The 19,790-nt window shown below is 58.9% G+C and overlaps 2 protein-coding genes across 2 annotated transcripts; one reads left to right on the top strand and one right to left on the bottom strand.

Moving 5' to 3' along the window:
* The first annotated feature begins 15 nt into the window (after positions 1-15).
* Positions 16-2,523, top strand: rpl18 (component of cytosolic 80S ribosome and 60S large subunit). Its single transcript, XM_002948279.1, has 6 exons — positions 16-49; positions 117-206; positions 280-408; positions 537-656; positions 1,365-1,488; positions 2,331-2,523. The coding sequence occupies exons 1-6, from the start codon at positions 47-49 to the stop codon at positions 2,426-2,428; spliced, it is 564 nt and encodes a 187-aa protein (XP_002948325.1). The 5' UTR covers positions 16-46; the 3' UTR covers positions 2,429-2,523.
* Positions 2,524-3,978: 1,455 nt separating this feature from the next.
* On the bottom strand, positions 3,979-18,760 carry VOLCADRAFT_116765 (uncharacterized protein; the record flags this gene model as incomplete). The annotated part of the gene is made up of 24 exons (XM_002948139.1): positions 3,979-4,175; positions 4,632-4,826; positions 5,136-5,388; positions 5,696-5,789; positions 6,223-6,337; positions 6,371-6,503; positions 6,801-6,958; positions 7,288-7,588; positions 8,073-8,129; positions 8,190-8,348; positions 8,855-8,939; positions 9,178-9,359; positions 9,724-9,909; positions 9,976-10,121; positions 10,236-10,523; positions 11,592-11,885; positions 12,471-12,596; positions 12,928-13,722; positions 14,036-14,345; positions 15,455-15,666; positions 15,943-16,034; positions 17,778-17,939; positions 18,307-18,443; positions 18,683-18,760. 24 exons carry the CDS (start codon positions 18,758-18,760, stop codon positions 3,979-3,981), a joined length of 4,755 nt encoding a protein of 1,584 aa, XP_002948185.1.
* Positions 18,761-19,790: the final 1,030 nt, after the last annotated feature.

The following is a 19,790-nucleotide window of genomic DNA, read 5'->3' as shown; positions in this document are numbered from 1 at the left end:
TGCCTTCCTCTTTCACCCTTCGTCCGTGAGGAAAAAGGGCGCAGCCATGGTTAGTTTAGTGCGCACATTCTTTGGCAAAACGCGCGTAGCTTAGCTTACGTCTTTTTTGTTTCCAGGGTATCGACCTCAAGGCGGGTGGCCGCAGCAAGAAGGTGCATCGCACCGCCCCGAAGAGCCAGAATGTTTACCTGGCCCTGCTCGTGAAGGTAAAATAGTAACAAGTCAGCCGATGTTAGTCGTGTTGCAACCTCTTCTCACAGCCGGCATTTTGCAATGTAGCTGTACCGCTTTCTTGTGAGGCGGACAGATAGCAAGTTCAACAAGGTCATCCTCAAGCGCTTGTTTATGTCAAAGACGAACAGGCCGCCCCTGTCTCTCTCCAAGCTCGCCACTTTCATGAAGGGCAAGGTGCGTCTATGTGAGCTTCTACGTTCAATATGATTAATCACGAAAGCTTAAAAAATATTGTGGACAAAGCACTAGGGAAAAGCTTGCTTGGCGGCCTAGCATTGAGGGCAGGGCTTGCGCTCGCGCAGGAGAACAAGGTTGCTGTGATCGTGGCCACCGTCACTGACGACGTGCGCCTCTACGAGGTGCCGAAGCTCCGTGTGGTTGCGCTGCGCTTCACGGAGACCGCCCGCGCCCGGATTACCAAGGTTAGAAGTCCCCAAAGCCTTATAACTATTTTTTGCCATTAAAATGTCCATTCTCAGGCAGTGATGGCAGCAGCAGTTGTTTCTTTTTGGGTAGCAGAAGCTCTCGGCGGCAGGCGGCGGCTGGGCTTCAGCAGCAGCTCCTAGATGTCAGCGACTTTCGTCAGGGACCTTGCCAAATGAACGTATAACATTCAACATCATCGAACCTCGCGAATGTCAGCTGCTCGGGAGCGGTGGACTGTTGTCTTAAGGTTTTCTTTAGTTGCTGGAGGTCTTTGGATGCAGGCATTACCTTCAGCAAGTTCACACTCGCAATTGTCTGCCTAGGAGCTGACCGCTCCATATGGTGGCGCGAAGTTTTAACCCGACTATCTGTAATGTACCCTGACAGTGCTGCTGGAAGTTTGGACCGGAGATTTCTTCTTCACAGATCAGCCCCCCTGCTCTTGGGATGCAAGCCATTAGTCTTATGGATTGGGACCATGTTGTGCTGACCAGCACCGTGGGATTGCAGCTGACTGCGTGCTGCACGCGAGGCAGCAAGCGAGCTGTGCGGCATGGAATATCAGCTGCAGCATTGATAATGGGACCGGCTTTAACGGGAGTTTGAGCAGTGGCTGTCATTTACGGACCAGGATACTGCTAGTGTATGCATCGTATGGGTTCTTCAGGGCTCGCCGTGTTCCTGTTTCTGTCCATTCCTCACAGGCCGGTGGTGAGTGCCTGACGTTCGATCAGCTGGCGCTGGAGCGCCCGACAGGCAAGGACTGCGTCCTGTTGCGCGGTCCCAAGAGCCACCGTGAGGCCGTCAAGCACTTCGGGCCTGCTCCAGGTGAGTGGGGCAATCACCTGTGGTCGTGCTGGGCTTCTTGATGGGAATCAAAGGTTTCGGGGCTGCATGGAAACATGGCAAACCAGCCATTGGCAAAGCATGCTAGAGTCTCGCACTTGGCCTAATTGGCATCGGCAGGGAGGACACGTGCATTGGGGAAGAAGAAGTGGGCACTAAGTTTGGTATAATGCCCGATTTTTATTTAAGCATGTCCAGCATTCGATTGTGGAAATCGGGCGATAACGTTCGTGCCGGGGCATGCGGTGTAGGAGCAGAAAATGCGAAACAGCTGGCTTTTCGGATTCTAGTCCTGTTGTGACCATTCTATGCCGACTAATCTTGCTGGCATGCCGGAGTATGGCGGGGATCCAGTCCATGTTGACTTTTGCAGTCATAACGGATGGGTTTGGGCCGTATATAAGTGCCTCTGCTGCGGTTGTCCGCAACGGCTCTCGTACTGCCAAGCACGCACCAATATAAATGACTGATGTTACATTGACCGAAATCCCACCCCACATTGCATTAAGTCGAGTGCTGAGATGCATCTAAGATATTTCGTCTACATCTACCTACCTATGTGGCTGGGCGCCTAACTTGCCGTAGTGGCGCAGTCCTTCGCCCTTAGCTTCGCAGCTCATTAGCATTATTGGGCAAAAGGGGTTTGCTAAGAAGTGCATGAGTTTTGGCAGGTTTCGTCTGCTTGGGCGGGTGTCGCGCTGCATCGTGCTTGATGCAACGCATGATGCATTTTCGGGTCGTGCGGTTAACACCTAAAACCAGCTTTATTACTGCATATTAACTGGGTCTTGCTCCGCCGCCACGTCGTCACCGGCGCGTTGCAGGTGTGCCGGGCTCCACCACGAAGCCGTACGTGCGCGCGAAGGGCCGCAAGTTCGAGAAGGCCCGCGGCCGCCGGAAGAGCCGCGGCTTCAAGGTCTAAAACCGTCGCAGTCTGCTTACAAGTGCTGGCGCTGCTGCAGTGGTTGTTTTCTGTCCTTGTTTCCCATCGCTGGTGTAACACGAAGTACGGACGGTATACGTGCCCCAGTTTGCCCACAGTGTGAAACTTAAGACGCAACCGCGAATATAGTAGGCATGGCTGCTTTTTCACTTATTGCGAAACATGCACATACATTAGGGCACGGAACTGCTCAACTTGCTTGGTTAGGCGCTGTAGATGGCCCAAGATTAATACAGCACAGGCCCTTATCTTAATGGCAGAGACAGCACTGAAGTGTGGCAGATAGCATTTCGCGGACACGGATACTCGCTGTGTTTTTCTAAGGATTCTTGCAAAGGGGTAACCGAGGGAGATGCTTGGGGACGAAAAGAATGGGGCTTAGTGATGTTGTGATAACCTTACGTTCATTAGGGAAAGTACGTGAACTAGACACCTTTTCCCCCATTCGTCATATGCTAAACTGAGGTTTATGACGGTAGCAGCGACTGTAGTAAAGAGTGTTCAGGTGACGTAATGTGCCGTTGGCGGGCTGTCGCCAAGTTCGCTTCGTTCGTACTATCGCTACGAAAACAGCAAGTCCAAGTTCATGGAACGTATCAAGTTGAAAGCGCATGCATGGCCGCCGCAGCAAGAAGACCCCATACACCGGGGGCCATGTCATTCACAGCATGTTGGCCTGCCGCAGAGACGAGCGTGCATCTACAGACGTAATACAATGATGTTCATGCATCCATCGCCATCTACATCACCCTCTGGCCAGTAGCCCCGCCTGCCCTTGGCCCGCAACCGTTTGAAGTCGGGACCGCCCCACCTGATTTCGCCGTCCAACGAGGTTGCAACTCTCCCTTAGGATGCAACAGCTCGTACTATGTACAGCAATCTACGTCCTTCCCCATGTCACTGTTCACAAAACCCAATGGCAGGGAGTCCCAATGCAGGGCACAGGTCCCCGGCGCGCATGTTTTTCAAGGGCTGGGGTCTCCCCGCTTGTGCTGAACGTGGGATGAAGGAAGTGCACATGCGGATACCGGCGCCAACTTAAGACGCAAGGGTATGGGCGCCATTGGGTGGCACTTCCGTGCCGGCCATAGTACCCTGGGTGCTGTATGTGACCACCCTTGCCTCACACACGAGCCGCAGCCACGCACAGCTCAGGCAGGGGTGGAGCGCTCGGGAGCAACCCCACCCGCGCACGCATTTAACGTTCCGAGGTCACATGATTGTCATCATTTGACCACTACCAAAACCGATGGGTATACAAACCGATCGTGAAACCACAGGAGGCAACAGCAATGACCACATCACACGTCAGGCACAACCAGCAAGCAACACGACACAGTCAGGGCATACCACAGGGCAGAACGTTCCACGTTATATGGCACGTTACGCAGCGCCCCCCATGTACACTGAGTACACCCCCCATGCACACATCGGCACAGCACCAGAGCGACTCGGTGTACCCCACTCCCTCAGCGGTCAATGACTCACCAGCGAAATAAAATATCCCAAAGCCAAATACTACGTGGCCCTCATGCAGTGTCCCTAAACACCATCACTCCGGCCCGGCATGAACGGATGAGCCCAAGTACATGGCCCGGTACGCCCTTGGTTCCCAATGGGACCTGCAGCCCGACTAGATGTACGGCCTCGTCCTCCGCGGCGGCGATGAGGGCCTTATCCACAGGGCCGTCTAATTGGAGCTTGGTGGGTGTGTGGAAGCGGTGGCCTGCGGAGGGTGCCGGGTGAGTCCTCAGCGTCTGTGACAGCAGCAACAACGAGCTCCACCGGAGTAGGAGTGCTACACACCACGGAAGTCCTCGACAGCTGAGCTGCGTAACCTAGAAGGGCGTGCTTTTGCCCCCTCTGTCTGTGCAAATATACTTCAGGGTTTCCAGAGAAAACAAATTCAAAGCTCATCGGGAATAGCAATGCAAAGGTCGCAGGTTTAAAATCAGCAGCAACAGTCGCGCAGCTCCTCAATACACACGCAGGCCAAAAGCTGGACGCCAGAAATAGAAAAATCCTATTACTATTAGGAAGGTCCGCCTCAGCGATGGGGCACTACATTTTCCGCCCCACGGCCTCCGCCCGCACTCCAAATGGGTGGGATCTGACACTCTAGGCAGGACACGTCCCCTACGAGCTCCTTGCCGGAAACCTCCCCACAGCCCGCGGCACCCACTTGACGAGATGTCGCCAAAGTTGTCAATGAGACGGCGCTGCATCTGCTGCTGCTGTGTGGTCATTTGCCGGGTGGGGTGGTGGCCGGCCAGCACCAGCTTATCGCCGCGCATGGGCTCCATGCAGGAGGAGCACAGAAAGTTGAGTGCGGGCCTCGAAGTGGGGTCCACCAGCACCATGCAGCGAAGCGCAGTACCTGGAAATGAGTATCAGTACCCGGCGTCAAATGCGGTGGAGGTGGCCAGGTCAGGAATGCCGGCAAAGAGCGGAGAGCGCCCGACAGCCCACAGGACAAAGCCATTTTACTTCTTGGCCACACACCAAGCCACATAGCCGTCCACGTACCGTCAGGGAAATACGGGATGCATACATGTGCTTGTATCCACAACCGCGCACAGTCATGCACGCAAGTCAAGGTTCCCTTTCCCCAAAGCGCAGTCACGTCTTGAGTTTGTCCTTTTGCCCCCTCCTAACCCCCAGACTCCGCCTCCCCCCTCCCACTCACGTCTCTGCGTGAGCACCAAGTTCTTGCAGTTGCTGGTGGCCACCGCTACCGGCAAGGTGAGCCGCTTCAGCACAGACAATGTGACGGAGCCCATGACAGAGGCTGTGTTAAGGTTGGTCATGGTCAGGGCTGCTGAGGCCATTACCACCAGGTTTGGAGCCAGGCGGGAGGCAGCGCCTTCCATCACCTCCAGCAATCCATTGACGCCCTTCACAAGGACCTCAGAGTGCGCCTCGATCATGGCGTTTGAAATCTGCGAGGCAATTCGAGGTCGGGGACTAGGATGGTGTCCGTATCGCGGTGGTGGTCGCGTTAGGACAGGCAAACTGGACTTGGACAAGAACCGAACGCAGGCGCAGTGTTACAGGGCGTTATGAAAACAAAGTAACAAAAGCGGTGCATCTGCTAAGCGGAAACAGTGGAGACCCGCATGAGACCAGGACGCAAATGGCCGGGCTCAAGCAAAGAAGTCCTCAAGCCAAGAGAGCCTCCAGAACCAAACGTTATCTTCATAGTCAACCGCAGCAGCCGCGACTCTTCTTCCACGGTCGCACACGCACCTGTTTGAGGTATTTGAGCAACAGCGCCTGCCCTGAGGGCATCTGTAGGCTGTTGTGAACAACCGTTACCAGGTGCACGACATCGCGGCCAGGCCTGAGAGGTACGACGCGGAAGAGGGAGGTGGCAGGTGGGGGGAACGGCCGAAGGTGGGTTGGAAGGACCAAACCACGTGTGCATGCCCTTGAGCACCACGTCCGCATCCGCATCTGGAGAGTCCTATTTCCCTATACCCCTATCACCTCATCTCTATCTCAGGGTCTATCATACATGTGGCTTTCCCCGTCACAAAATTTCAGCTTAGCCGCATTCTTCCGCACATTCTCCTACCATCCCCCATCCCGAACCTTTGCATAACCCAGGTCCATGTCAGGGACATCCCCGGAGCCCACCAGCAATGCCTGCGCCACGCCCTTCGCCGTCGCATCCTCTTACACGCACCTCATCACGCGCAACCACACCCTTCTCCAACCTTTGCACCTGCCCGCGCCTAGTTCTCCTTCCCAACGCAAGCCCTTTTCACACCCACCTCGCCATTAGCAGCACAAGGTTCACCGCCAGCTGAGTGACTTCATTAGCCGCAATATACAGCAGGATGCGGATGCCGGGCTTGGTCGTCATCAGTACCATGGCGGGCCGGGCGCCTGCAACGGCCCCGCCGCTGGACGCAGCAGCACCGTCGCCACCACCGCCGCCAGCGGCAGCGGCGGCGTCCGCTAAACTGGCCATGTCGCTGGAGGCGGCGATGATGTCCCTGAAGGCGGCTGAGTGGTCCTGGGCCAGCAGCAGCGGGATGAGGTCATCCACCTCCTGCGGAAAGAATGGCGTTGACGAAATTTTGTAACGGGAAAGGACATCACGGTAGCCCGGGGAAGCGAGTGAGCGACGGCGCCGGAAGGTGACGGCAGGCAGACGCGGCGTAAATGCAGTCAAGTCGTAGGACTGGTTTGAACTGGTTTGGGAATTCTTCTTTACACTTTTGTTGGCTGGCTGGCTGGCCAGAGCCGCTGGCAACAGCTCCAGCTATTCGAGCGGAACAACTGGAAAGCCCAAACTGAACCCTACGATCCCCGGTCCCTACAGCAGTGGTTCTTCAGACACCCTCACGTTCGGGCTGGTAAGGATCGCTGGACTGTTCCGGGCATGCACCGCCACACACGCCAACCGGCGGTCGGCGGTAATGTCGGCGGCGTCCAAAGACAGTCGGGCCACATCCCCCGCCATGAACAGCTTGGGCCGGAAGATGCCCAGCGTGTTAAGCATGGCTGTGCAGGCACGGGGCCAAAGGGAGTAAAACGGGTTGGGGTATGAGGGTGATGAGGGTGATGTGGCGAGCACTTATCAATCTACATATCAATAGACGATGAAATTGTCTTAGTAATAAGGGTATTATGATAGTAATAAGGGTTGCAACATATAAGGTGGCAGTGGGTTGCTTACAGTGGCATGTGTCTGGCGGCGGTGACCTACGGTTGGGGCAAGGCAAAGCTCTACCATTAGCCTGTCCCGCAAGCGCAACATCCCCGCCGTCCCCTCTAGACCCTTCCGCTCATACACCCGTCCCTGGCCATCCCCATTCCCCTTCCGGCCTCACCATGTAATGTAGGTACATGCAGGAGGTAGCGCTGCAGGCCCACCCAGCCATCGTGCCCCGCTTGCTTCCGGACTCCGGCCAACACCTCGACCATCACCGGACTGCTGAGCTCCGCGGCACGTAGGTCCACAACAACCGCATTGGCGCTGCCGCTGCTCTCCACGCCCGCGGCGCTGGCGGCGACGGAGACGACACGTGTGGGGACAAGGCCAGTGGCGCCCGCGCTGCCCGGCGGGGTCTTGATCGTGAGCAACGTGGAGTCGTAGGCGCGTGGGATGGTGAGAGAGGCGGCGGGCGCGGCCTGTGGGGCACAGGTTGCGAGACGCAGGCAAGGTGGTAGGTGTGAGGGGGTCGCATCGGATGCAGGTTGTGAGGGATGGAGGGAGCCTGGTGGCGGGTGGGTAGCAGCGAGTTGCACGAGGTAGTTAAGACGCCGAACGGTGCGCCGCCATCACACGCCGTCCAGGCAGCATGCAACGCGGTTCGCGGTGTCCGTGGTCTGACGTCGGGTGTTTCCTTTGGGTTGCTAACTACGGAGCGTAGCTCCAGACCGAAACACGGCAACACGGCAGCAGGGATGTGACCCGGACGGCGGCCGGCCCTTCCCACTCAATGCACCGGTACCCACTTCCAACCCAAAGGAAGTGAGGCCCCTTCCAATACCACAGCTGCCTGTGCCCTCCTTTGAGTGGTGTCAGTGCGCATGGTTGTCTAAAGCCATCATCCGCTTCTACAACCCAACCCGGACATCTGTACCCACATTCCAATCTTCCCCTTCCACCCACCTGCACTACCATATTTCCGCCGTGACGGTCCGCAGCATACAAGCTAAAGGCCAGATGCTGCAGGTCCAGGACCCCCTCGGGCGTCAACAGCGCTAGGTCACGAGCCCGGCGGCACACCAGCCACTCCACCCGCTGCTCCGCGAACCGCTCGAGCAGCGTGCGGGCCATCAGCATGGCCAGCTCCCCCTCCCGAGTCACTGAGAAGGCATCACCCAGCCAGGCTAGCTGGCACAGCGAGTAGCCGCTCCCCAGGACCTGCGCCGGCGTGGAGGGGTCCTGAAGGGCGGGGAGGAGGGGGTGCACAAGGGGATTAGGATGTTAAAGGGAATGGGGAAGGGGAACAGGGTGGGTGAGAGGATCAGGAGTTTCTATTTGGGAGGTGGCGTGCGCGGTCTGTAGATTAGGGGAAGCGTAGGAAAGGAAGTGGCAGGCGTGGAAATGTGGCGACGTGGTGAGAATCGTAGGATGGATGGCAGAAGACAGAGGGGAACGAGCGGTACCGGCCTTGGCAATTGGAATGTGGGAACGCAGGTGCAGTAAAGCCGAGCTGACCGATCGTGGAGCTAGCCAATGAAAGTGAGCGAAGGGATCCACTGGGGGCGGCGGCGGTGGCGATGGGCACTGAGCAACCTGCTCTTCCCCACTCCTCTCCATCTCCCCCAACGGCTCCTTCCCTTCCAGGTACCTTTCTCCACGTGTCCGCCGGCAACTGCACATCGATCTGGCCACTTTATTTGCTCCTTCCTCCCCCCACCTTCCCCGCACCCTTCCCCCTTCCGTACCTCTAGGAACGCCTGTGCATCCCGGTCGTACCGGTAGCCGCAGCGCTTCCGTTGCGCCGTCAGGATGAGGTTCTCGGGCTTCAACCTGCGCACGTGTGGTATGGGAAGTCACAAAGCTCAACGAGGACACCTACGGAAGGACGTCCGCATCGTGCCGGGTCCCCCGGCAGCCAGGCAGGTCAGGGCGGGCACGAACAAACGGCGCCGGTGCAAGTGTGCGCGCGCGGGTGAGATATTCAACGGACCTGGTACATCCAAACAACCGCCAAAACAATCCCGCGCAGCCCGACCGTGGGGCATCCCCGCCATTCCTCCGCACTCACCCGTAGGACCTGGTTCGTATGATGTCCGCCACCACTGCGTTGCGCTGGTCGTCATTAATGGCTAGAACCACCGTCAGTTTGGGCACCGCATCTCGACCCGCCAGGGACTCCACCGCCAGCACCAGCTGCTGCAGCACCCGGGCGCCCAGAGACACCCCCTCGATGCGCTCCGACAGGGGCAACTAAGGAAAACAAAAAAGCGGAGGAAGCGGGTGGGTGAATATTTGCCGGTGTGTGTGTGTGTGTGTGGATGTCCGAATGTCAATGCAGGTGCAAGTGGTGGATGGAGGGGAAGGAAAAGGGAAGACACGGGGCTTGGGGAGGGAGTAGAGTATGGCGGCTGTTCGGTACGAGTGGGCGGAGGAAGGAGGAGCGGGTGGGAGGTAGGGAGAGACAGCAAGCCTGGGACGGCCGTCTTGAACCAGTTCAGGACGGAGGGGAGCATACGCAATAAACACAGAAGGTTAAAGAAGGTTCGGAGGATACGCTGCGGGGAGGAGTCCCCGTGCAAAGTAGGACCAGGATGACTCGACACAGCGGACTCACACTCCCGGGTCGAAGCCGCTGTGCCAGGTTCCATGGGTCGCTAGTCCAGACATCCATGCTCGTCCCGTCCGGCAGCTGTACGGCATCCGCGCAGGCATCAATGTGCACCGCCATTGCGCCTGCTTTGAGCATGCGCAGCACCGTCACCTTGTACGGCACCCATGCGTCAGATGCACAGAATCGCTCCTGCTCCGGAACGGACAGCACCGTAGGCGGTGCCCACTGTTGCGTCTCGGCCCACGTAGCGTTGACACGGTTAGCGTACATCCCCATGAGCTGTTGTGCCTTGGACAGCCGGGCGGAGGCCTCTGGGTCCAACAACAACGGCGGAGAAGGCGGAGGAGGTGGAAGCGCCGCCGCTGCTGCCGCCGCAGCGGTGGCGGGCTGTACATTACAGCCTGCTAGAGACGACGGTGACGGAGGAGGGTTGGGGGAAGAGGCGGCGGGGGGTTGGGGAGAGATGGAGGAGTATGCGGAGGATGGGCGGCCGCTGCGGACTCGTTCCACCGTACCCGCGGGCCCCAGTGGTGGCTTACTCGGTGGGAGCGGCGGCAGACCGGCGGCTGAGGCGGGCCCCGCAGCAGTACACACGGCAGCGGCGGCGGCAGCGGCGGCTACTGCGGAGGAGGTGGAGGATGTCGTGGTGGCGATGCTCGTGGCTGTGGTGATGGTGGTTGCTGCGGTAGCGGCTGATGATGATGATATCGTGGTTGACGTCGTACTTGAGAGGATGCTAGAGGTGGCGCCGCCGCCGCTGGAGTTGTTGGACGGGGGGTCCGAGGAGGTGGAGGAGAGGGCGACTGCGGGGGATGAGGTGGAGGAGGCGGCGGAGGTGATGGAGGCGGAGCGAGGTGATGGGCGGAGAGGGTGGGCAGGCGGCGGTGGGGGGAGGGGGACCGGCACGGCACCGGGGCTGAAGGGCGGTGCATCGTCAGGGGTAGCAGCCGTGGGGGTTGAGGAGGATGTGGGGGGGGCGGCAGCTGGGGAGGAGGCGGCGGCTGGGGAGGAAGCGGCAGGTGGATGCGGGCTTAGGGGTGAGGTTTGGGCTGGGGGCCCGGGGGAGATGGGACCAGATGCGGGTGCGGGAGGATGTGGGTAGCGAGCGGGACTGGAAGAGGCGGGTGGAGCGGGCCCAAGGGCGGAGACTGCACCGATGGTCTGTCCAAGCAGAGACGGGTCCAGAGACAAGGTTCGTGCGCGCATGCCTGCTGGGGTCGGGGGTCCCGGAGGGGGGAAAGGGGTAGCCAGGGAGGTGGGTATAGACGGCAGTCGTGATGAGGTGAAACTCTGTGGAAAAGAGGCGAGGAAACGCCGTGCCGGAAGAGTGAAATTTTACTGCAATAGTGTTTCCCGCTTCCGCCACCTTGTGCTTGCACCTGTCTGTAACTAATGCTAACTGCAGCTGCCCAAGACCCTGCAATTGGGGATCCAAAAATATTGCACAACATTAAAGCAATGGGAAAAAATGAAGGCGGATCCCCATCCAGGCAATTTAATTTGGTCGCAACCAGGTAGAGAGATTACGGACGAGTGACGCGGGCGCCCGGCCCGGGGGCAGGCCACGCCATTCACGGCCCAGCACCATTCGCACCTCACGGCCATCCGTCCAGACCCCCCAGCCCCGCGTATATCACCCTCCATCCCCCATACCTGTGCTGATCCCTGGACCGTGCACATCCCTGGCTATGATCCCACGCCGCTTTCCCGCCCCTCTCCATCCTCCGCCCTCTTACTCCCTCTCTACCCCCTTCTCTATCCCTTCCTCAGGCAGGGATTCGGCAAATTTCTCCCGTTAGAGCATTACCCCATCCAAGATATATTTTCATCCGACGAATTGTCACATGATTTCCCCGTAGAGTCGCGCCCACCTGGGCTCGCCATGGGACTTAGGGGGGCCCCCGGGGGCAGTCCTCCACCACCATTGGCGAGCGCCATCGCCTCCCGCAGCTCCCTCATGCCCCCAGCCGCCAGTGGTAACGCCAGCGGAGAGGCCGTGGTGGTGGATGGGGCTCCCGTGCTGTCACGGGCCTGGCACAGTGCGTCCAGGATGCTGCCGCCACTGGCGCCACCTCCCGCGCAGGCGAGGGCGGCAGCGGCTGCCGCAATGCTGGCGGCCTTGTCGGGGGAGCGCGAGGCGCCGCTGCCCAACGGGGTGCCGCTGCCTGGGGTTGCATGGACGTGGATGTGCGATGCCGTGTGATGCGGTGTGGGTTACGTGTGGTGTATTGAACCAAGAAGTGCGTAGCTCGTATTCGCTTTCAGCTAATTAAACTGTAATGTGAATTATGTCGTTGTGAACTACGTGCATTGCGTGGTTTGCGTTGCAGGTTGCAGGTGCAGGCAAAGCCAGGGCCAGATCTCGCGATCACACACAAACACACACGGGGTCGGGGGAACCGCGATGGACGTCGTGGGACACACAACAACACAGCTTACCCCAGAGTAGGGACTCGTGGCTCCGTGGCAACGCGGCCGCTTCTAAGCTACAGCGGGAGCATTCGCGGTGGTGGCAGGCAGCCAAACCCAAGCCCACACATGCAGACAGGCTCGTTCGTCTACATACCCTCTGTCCGACTACCCGGCTCTACGCTATATTCCTCAGGAAATCGGCCGTCCCAAGAACATCACGCAACAGACCATCCAATGCCTCCCCCTGGCTTTTCCACTCTGCCACCGCACTCGTGTGGAAGATGTAGCACTACATCACTAGTGATGCGACACGGGAATTCGCCGCACGGCTGGCTCACCGCTGTTCCCCAGCTTCAGGGGCCCAAGCCGTGAGGGTGAGGATGCAGCGGCCACGTTGCCCCGCCCCGCCGCATCCTCGCCGCTCACTAGGGCGCCAGCCTCCGCAAGAAGGGCCAGACGGCGAGCTGCATGGGTCCGGTGGGGCGCGGACGGTACGAGATAAATAGAAGTGTCCGCTTGCGGGGTTCATCCAAGGCCGGCATGCAAGGGTTTGTGTCTGCGTGGCTCGTTTGACGTTTTTCGCAGGCACGCACCTACACCTCTGTGCGCGTACTTTCGGTTGCCTTTCGGATCCACTGTAACGTGGCGTGCATACATTTACACGCACGTGCTCGCGCTGCGTTTCCACGTAGGCCATGTTCCCTTCGGACCCGTGCATGTGCACATCCCCGTGTGTGGCGCTATCAGTACTACCACAACTAAGCGTGTATGCTCTCCAGCGCGTGGGTGCCCCACCTTGTGCCACCGTCATGGGCTTTGGTGACGGCACCTGCCCGCCGGCACCGCCGCCGCTCACACCGTTCGAGCTTGAAATGCGCGGTAAGAAGCCCCCATTCGATCCGGCGCCGCCTCCACTGCCGCCGCCTCCGCCGCTACAGCTGGGAGAATCCGGGGGCGCACTGCCAGCGCTCATCAGCGCGAGCAGCTGCCCCGTAACGCTACGGCGTGGGGAGCCTGTTGCGCCAGGCATGCCCCCTGACATCGACACGCGAGCTCCAACGGGCAGCGGGCCGCCACCGCCGCCAGCAGCAACGGCAGCGGCGCCGGCATCACTGAGCTCTCGTTGTCGCTGCATGGATCCGCAATCAGAGCCCCGTGACCCCCAGCCAGCACCGCTGCGGACGCCAACGGCTGCCGACCCACGGCGCTGAATGACCGCCGCGGGGCTGGCGGGTGCGATGGTGGTCGCCGCTCCTGCCGCAAGGGTCGCCGGCAGGGCCGTACCCGCCGCAGCCGCCGCTGCCATGGCCACGGAGCTATCCGACTGGCGACGGGTCCGGCCGCCGCCCGGGCGGGGCCCGCCGGAGGGGATGCGGCCCAGCTTGCCGCGAGGCTGCCGAGGCACCAGCTGCGGACTGTTGACGTCAGATGCCCCTGTGCCGGACGCCGACATGCGACCGCTGCCGATAGCGGGCAGGCGTGTGGATGCTATTCGGCCGCTGCAGGGACGGCGCGGCGGCCCGTAGGCCTCCACGTCCGACGTGTGGCCCGGGATGAGGGCTTCGGGAAGCGAGGAGGAGGAGCACTTGCCTGAGGAATGGAAGACGAGAAGGGAGGCAGGGGAAGAAGAGAATTGAGGAAGTAACAGCCTAGATAACCCACGTCGTTTGCGGATGTGAACTTCGTTCGGATCGGGGAACATACGGGGACTTCGGAGAGACCGGCGCGCCCCTGCAAAGCTCACAGGGGGTTATCGAGGGACCCTGGAGGCCCAACCCCTTCCTTATAATCATGTGTGCTTCAGCAAAGCAACCCGGCGCATATGCTTTCTGCCGTCCGCGCCCTCCATTTCGCCCGTCCCATCCCGTTGACAAGCCCTCTTCATTCTTTTTTTCCACCGCACCCGACGAAGATTTCCGGAGCTCTGGCTTCCGCTTGGGTCTGGCTTCATCGCCGCCTCCGCCAGCTGCGACTGCGGCCGCTGCTTCACCGTCGACTGCTGCGACAGCAGCAGCCGCCGCGGCGGCCGTTGCCGGGCAGCCGCTGTCAGATACGCCTCGCCGTGGCGGGCCGCGGCCCTGGCGTAGCCGCTCGGGGACTTCTGCCAGCGCCTCGACAGCTGGCTGCTGCGGCTGTTGTTTCTTGCGATGATAATGCGGCGGTGACAGGTCCACAGGGGGAACGCGCTCCAGGCCGGGCTCGACGGCAGACTCCTGCGGACCGGAGAGTAATTGCCGGAAAGAGGGTAATTGGCCGGCGAGGGAAATCAATTCGCACTGCGTAATGAGCTGCTGCGGGGTAGTGTGCTTCCGCCGTCAGCGCGCTGCTCATAATGAATAATGCCGTGCGTGGAGCATAGGGGGCGATGGCCCTTGTGTGACACGTATAAAATCGCCCGAAACCAGTCGTATGTCCTTCCAAACAGGAAATGCTTTAGGTCCCTAGCGTGGTCCACGGTTCCTTTCGACCTCCATACCCTTAGCTGCTCATAATGAATAATGCCGTGCGTGGAGCATAGGGGGCGATGGCCCTTGTGTGACACGTATAAAATCGCCCGAAACCAGTCGTATGTCCTTCCAAACAGGAAATGCTTTAGGTCCCTAGCGTGGTCCACGGTTCCTTTCGACCTCCATACCCTTAGCTGCTCATAATGAATAATGCCGTGCGTGGAGCATAGGGGGCGATGGCCCTTGTGTGACACGTATAAAATCGCCCGAAACCAGTCGTATGTCCTTCCAAACAGGAAATGCTTTAGGTCCCTAGCGTGGTCCACGGTTCCTTTCGACCTCCATACCCTTAGCTGCTCATAATGAATAATGCCGTGCGTGGAGCATAGGGGGCGATGGCCCTTGTGTGACACGTATAAAATCGCCCGAAACCAGTCGTATGTCCTTCCAAACAGGAAATGCTTTAGGTCCCTAGCGTGGTCCACGGTTCCTTTCGACCTCCATACCCTTAGCTGCTCATAATGAAGTGTTCTGGATCTGCGCGCCCTTGCCCCCTTTTTCCTCTCTCCCTTCCTCCCCTCTGCCCCGTACCTCAGGCTTAATTGCTTCCGCCTTGAACTGCTATCGCATTGGCCTCCTCAATGAACCGCTTGGCCTCCGGCCCAAGCACCTTGAACAGCGCAGTGAAGAGCGGGGCACGACAGCGGGAAACCGAAGAGTGAGGGCTTTTGGGACGCGGAGCCGGCGAGTCGGGAACGAGCACCTACAACACCTACATCCACCGATAGAAATCCTACAGAAAGGCCTCAACCCCCCATACGGTGTGCCCCTCACCCTGTCACCCTCAACTCATCCCATGCCCGATACTGCCTCACCTGCGGTATGAAGTAGCTGAAGGAATTAACCCGGGGCAAGCGCTTGGGCCCCGGTCTGCGGGACATAGCCAGCTGCCACCTGGCTATGGCTCCCACCAGCAGGAACAGCCGCCGCCGTGCCTGGTGCGTCCTCAGGCGCCACTCGGCGGGCTGGGGGGACGCCCACAGGTTCGCCTCACTACCTCCGTCCTCTTCATCCGCGTGGTTGCCGTCTGCGGAGGGAACGGGAGAAACGGGAGGCATTTTCAAAGGTTTGCGGACAATATGGAGACAGGAACCCTTGGTTAGGTTCCTTTCTCCGTATTGTCATGCGTTGAGTCCCCCGTAGTCCCTTTCTCCCCACTCCCAGACCCTTACCCCATCCCTTCCCAAGCACCGCTTGCAACCGGCCGCCCTGCCAGCGATTGGCGGTTTCCGGAGAAGCGTCTCTACCCCGGCCCCTCCTCCTTTCCCCTTGCGGCCCCCTCCCACCCTCGCCAGCCACCCACGTTCTTCAGGCTTCCATGTGGCGGCTACTTTGGACTTAATGGCGGGTAGGTTGAGCGGCTTGATGCCTGGAGCGCCCTTCACCACGTTGACACTGTAAAAGGGAGGACAAAGCCGGGCGGAAGCTACCGGCGTTAATGAAGCCGGTGGCCAAGATAGGAGCATGGGATCCAGACGAACCCCGGGCGTATTGGGAATTGTGGGAAGAAAATCACCCCATTCCAGCACGAGCGGGGCTGTGATGCACACGCCAAAAAAGGGTGGGGATGCTTATAGGGCGCAGGGGCAGAATGCAACAGCAGCAGTCGTGATTCGGTAAGCAGCCTCTGATACACAAGCCTGAAATGAAGAAACGCGATTGGGGCTTCAACCGAGGACGCGATGAAAGGGCATGCAATGGCCTGAGGGACACAGCAGGGACACGAGCCGGGCCCGCAACGGGCCCATGTCGTGAGTCTGCAAGGCGTAGGGTTAGGACGGAGGCAACGCGACGCGTAAGACTCTTGGCTGGCACTGGGCAGTTGCGTAGGTCAGTACACAGTCTGGACAGCCTGGGCAATAGCCATCCGGTCGAGCGCGCGACGTCCCGAGCCCCGAAGCCCTCATCTGGTCCCAACGGTGCCAGTAGGCCCCTAGCTTTGTTAGTTGTTTACGCCATCCGTCCCAGAGCTGCACAACCTGCCATGCTATCCCGTGCTCCAAACCGCCACCGGACACTGAGAGCCGCAGGGCAAGGGCTTTGAGGCCAGGGAGTGGAAGCATGGCCACCTATCCAGGCTGCTGCTGCTGTTGCCGTCGCCTTTGCCCGACACCTATGCCTCTTCCACGCACGTATGCACCGGGCCCATGTGTGGCGGCAGGATATGATATGCGGCTCGTCCGGATCAAATGACAGGAGGTCTATTTGCTGGGAGTGGGGACGCTGGGCGGGATTGGCTAGTACAGCTCAATTTCCGCTGAAGATTGATGAGAAGGAAGGCAGAGGTTGCGGCAGCAGCGGCGGAACGGGCCAGCTCGGTCTCGGTGTCCCTGAGCTGGAGCTTCCTCACATCTGCCGTTTCGTATGCGTTGATGTTCTCAGCTGGGAAGCCCCAGTCTCTGTGCTGAGTGCAACGCATCGGATAATAGGTACTCCTGATGCCGCCGCCACCACCGCTGCCTCCTTTATTTCCGCAGCTGCCAACGTGCCCTCCACCTTATGTAATCTGTCCTGCTCTGTGCGCTATGCTCCTCCGCCCACCCACCCCCAGTGTGCAGAGGCGCGCATTCTCCGCTCGCAAGCCGTGCACCTGCACTGACCATGAACTGCATGAGCCGCTCGCTTGCGGCTGCGCTGACTCACTGGCCCACGGGCCCTGACTGCTGCAGTTGTCACCGCGCCGGTCCCCGGATCCAACCGGGTGGCTCCCTTCTGCAACGCACACCTTCGGCGTCCACACATAAGGACTGCTTCGCCACAAGATCAGCAAGCCACGGCTTCGCGGCGGCAACCAGCTCCTCGGCCGGCGGTACCGCTGTCGTGACATCGCGGAGGTGGTTGATAGAGTCGCTTCGTTGTTTTCTCGTGTGCGCCCAGTTGACACTTCCCAGGCTTAAGAGCAGTCCCCTTCGGGAACCGTGTAATACCCAACCCCATCCAGCCTGTACGTTTCACATGCACAGGTTGTTCAACCTTTGCTATCATTACCGACACTTCCCAGGCTTAAGAGCAGTCCCCTTCGGGAACCGTGTAATACCCAACCCCATCCAGCCTGTACGTTTCACATGCACAGGTTGTTCAACCTTTGCTATCATTACCGCCAACACCACACGCCCGGCTCCACAAGCATCCACGTACCGTTTACCGTACTCGAGCATCTTCTTGCGCTGCTCCATCATCTTCCGCCGCAACTCGGGGTCCTTCGCCAGCAGTGAAAAGTCCTTTTGCTGCTGCTGTTGCTGCTGGGCGCCTGCGCCCTCCGCATCCGCCTGTTCTTCCGTCCGCCGCCGCTCATAGGCCCTGGGGGAAGTCAACACCAGCAGGAGGAGGCAATGCCAATTCTCGCCATGACAGCAGCGGTTGAGCTTCGGTGCTGTGCCAGAGACTGACATGCACGCGACCGCCATAATTTTATGCTGCCATTGGGATTGCCCCAAGGCTGCCTACGCCTATCACAACATGGTTGCGGATTTCCCCTCTTGGGTGGGTGTCCAACAAAGCACGCGTGCAGGGAGTAGATAATATTCAAGCGGACCCTGACATGGCACGAACGTGAACGATGGCAACCCCTGGGGAGTTATCCGCGTGTAAACGTGTGCAGCTCGCTCCCCGATGCGGCCCACCTATCCAATCTTTCGCAGATTCCCCTGCTTTACGGGAAACCCACCGAAAGTCTGTGTTCAGGATGAAGTCAGGCAACCGCTCCTGTGGGACTTTCTGGGCCTGTTGCTCTCGCTTCTGGGTCTCGTCATCCATCACTTGCAGCACATGTTTCATGCGCTTTTGTTCGTGCTTGAGAGCGCCCTGCTCGGCACGGATAATGTGAAACGGAAGGGGACTCCTCTTCCGCCACGGCGAGTGCATGCCGGACGAATGCGACGCGAACAGCTCAACGCGCTCATGCGATTCAAGACGACAGTAAAAGGAATATGCACGGCCCACAAGACCCCGAGAGAGAAACTGATTTAGGTTTGCAAACGCAGACGCGCCCCGCACCAGAGATGCGGAGATAGCTAGGTTGTGCACCCAGCCCAAGTCCCCACCTCCAAAAAAACCAGTTTGGCGGTTATGGATTCGCCACGAGCGACGGGAGGTCGACCGGGTCCTACAAAAACAGTCATGCTTCCTGAACTTCGGCTGGAGACGTTAATATCTCATTTTAAGCATACCTCCATGACGATCCAGCTCCCTTGAACGCTCTGACCTCCATTCAGCCAAATAATACTCCTGCCAAGCGGGTTCGGGGTCCAAAAATTTCCTTGACCCACGCGAGCTTATGTTTCCCATTGTTGCACGTCAGTCTTAGGAGTTGTCTAAGTAAGGAAGCATTTGTTTGGGATGAAAAACTGTAGGAAATCCAAGAATATCAAGTCGCCCCAGCCTTCCGCTCGGAGCGTACATCCTTTTAACTACCCATATAACTCTTGCGTGTGATTACGAACGAAGCGCACAAATATCCTTTTTCCTTTACAGAACGTGGTGGCAATCGTTGGTTCAAGGGTACGGCAACACACGGCAACGACCAGAACCCCTTCCGGGGTTGTGCGAGACAATGTATGTTCGTCACGTTTTCCTTATAGATTTGTTCAGGCCATTGCATGAGGTAACTTGGGCTCCTGACCTGGCTTACCGATTTTCAAAATGCGGATCCTGAAAATTGGTGCATTCTGGGTTGCCGAGCCCACAACCAATAAATAACACCCAAGGATTCCAGTATTGCCCCATTCCTGGTAAAGTCGTATCTTAACCCACCGCCAGCCATCCCATCCTGCACAACGGCCCAACAGCTCGTGACCTGAATCGCTTCTTATAATTGATCCGGCTGACGGCCCCCGTAAACCTCAATGCAATCATGTAGAAAATTTTCTTTGGTTTCAGTTCTTGTCCATGCCGCCAGACTGCAGCTTCGCCGGCGAGCTCGGCCGCCGCTTGGCTCCAAGTTGCTTCCTAAGGATGCGGCTGGATAAAGCGGCGGCGTGTAACATCTTTGCATATTTTTCTAATTTATGCAGGATGCCAGGGCGTCTCGTGTTGCTCCCCAGCCATACCCGTATTCATGGTTTTGAACGAACCCTGCAAGCAATAGCTCTTCATGGTTGCCCGACCCCCTCGTGCGTCGTCCCAATAGCAAACACTATTCAGCAGCCTGCA

This window comes from Volvox carteri (assembly GCF_000143455.1).
Source record: "Volvox carteri f. nagariensis unplaced genomic scaffold VOLCAscaffold_9, whole genome shotgun sequence".
NCBI lineage: Eukaryota > Viridiplantae > Chlorophyta > Chlorophyceae > Chlamydomonadales > Volvocaceae > Volvox > Volvox carteri.
This window is presented reverse-complemented; position numbering and strand designations above follow the sequence as displayed.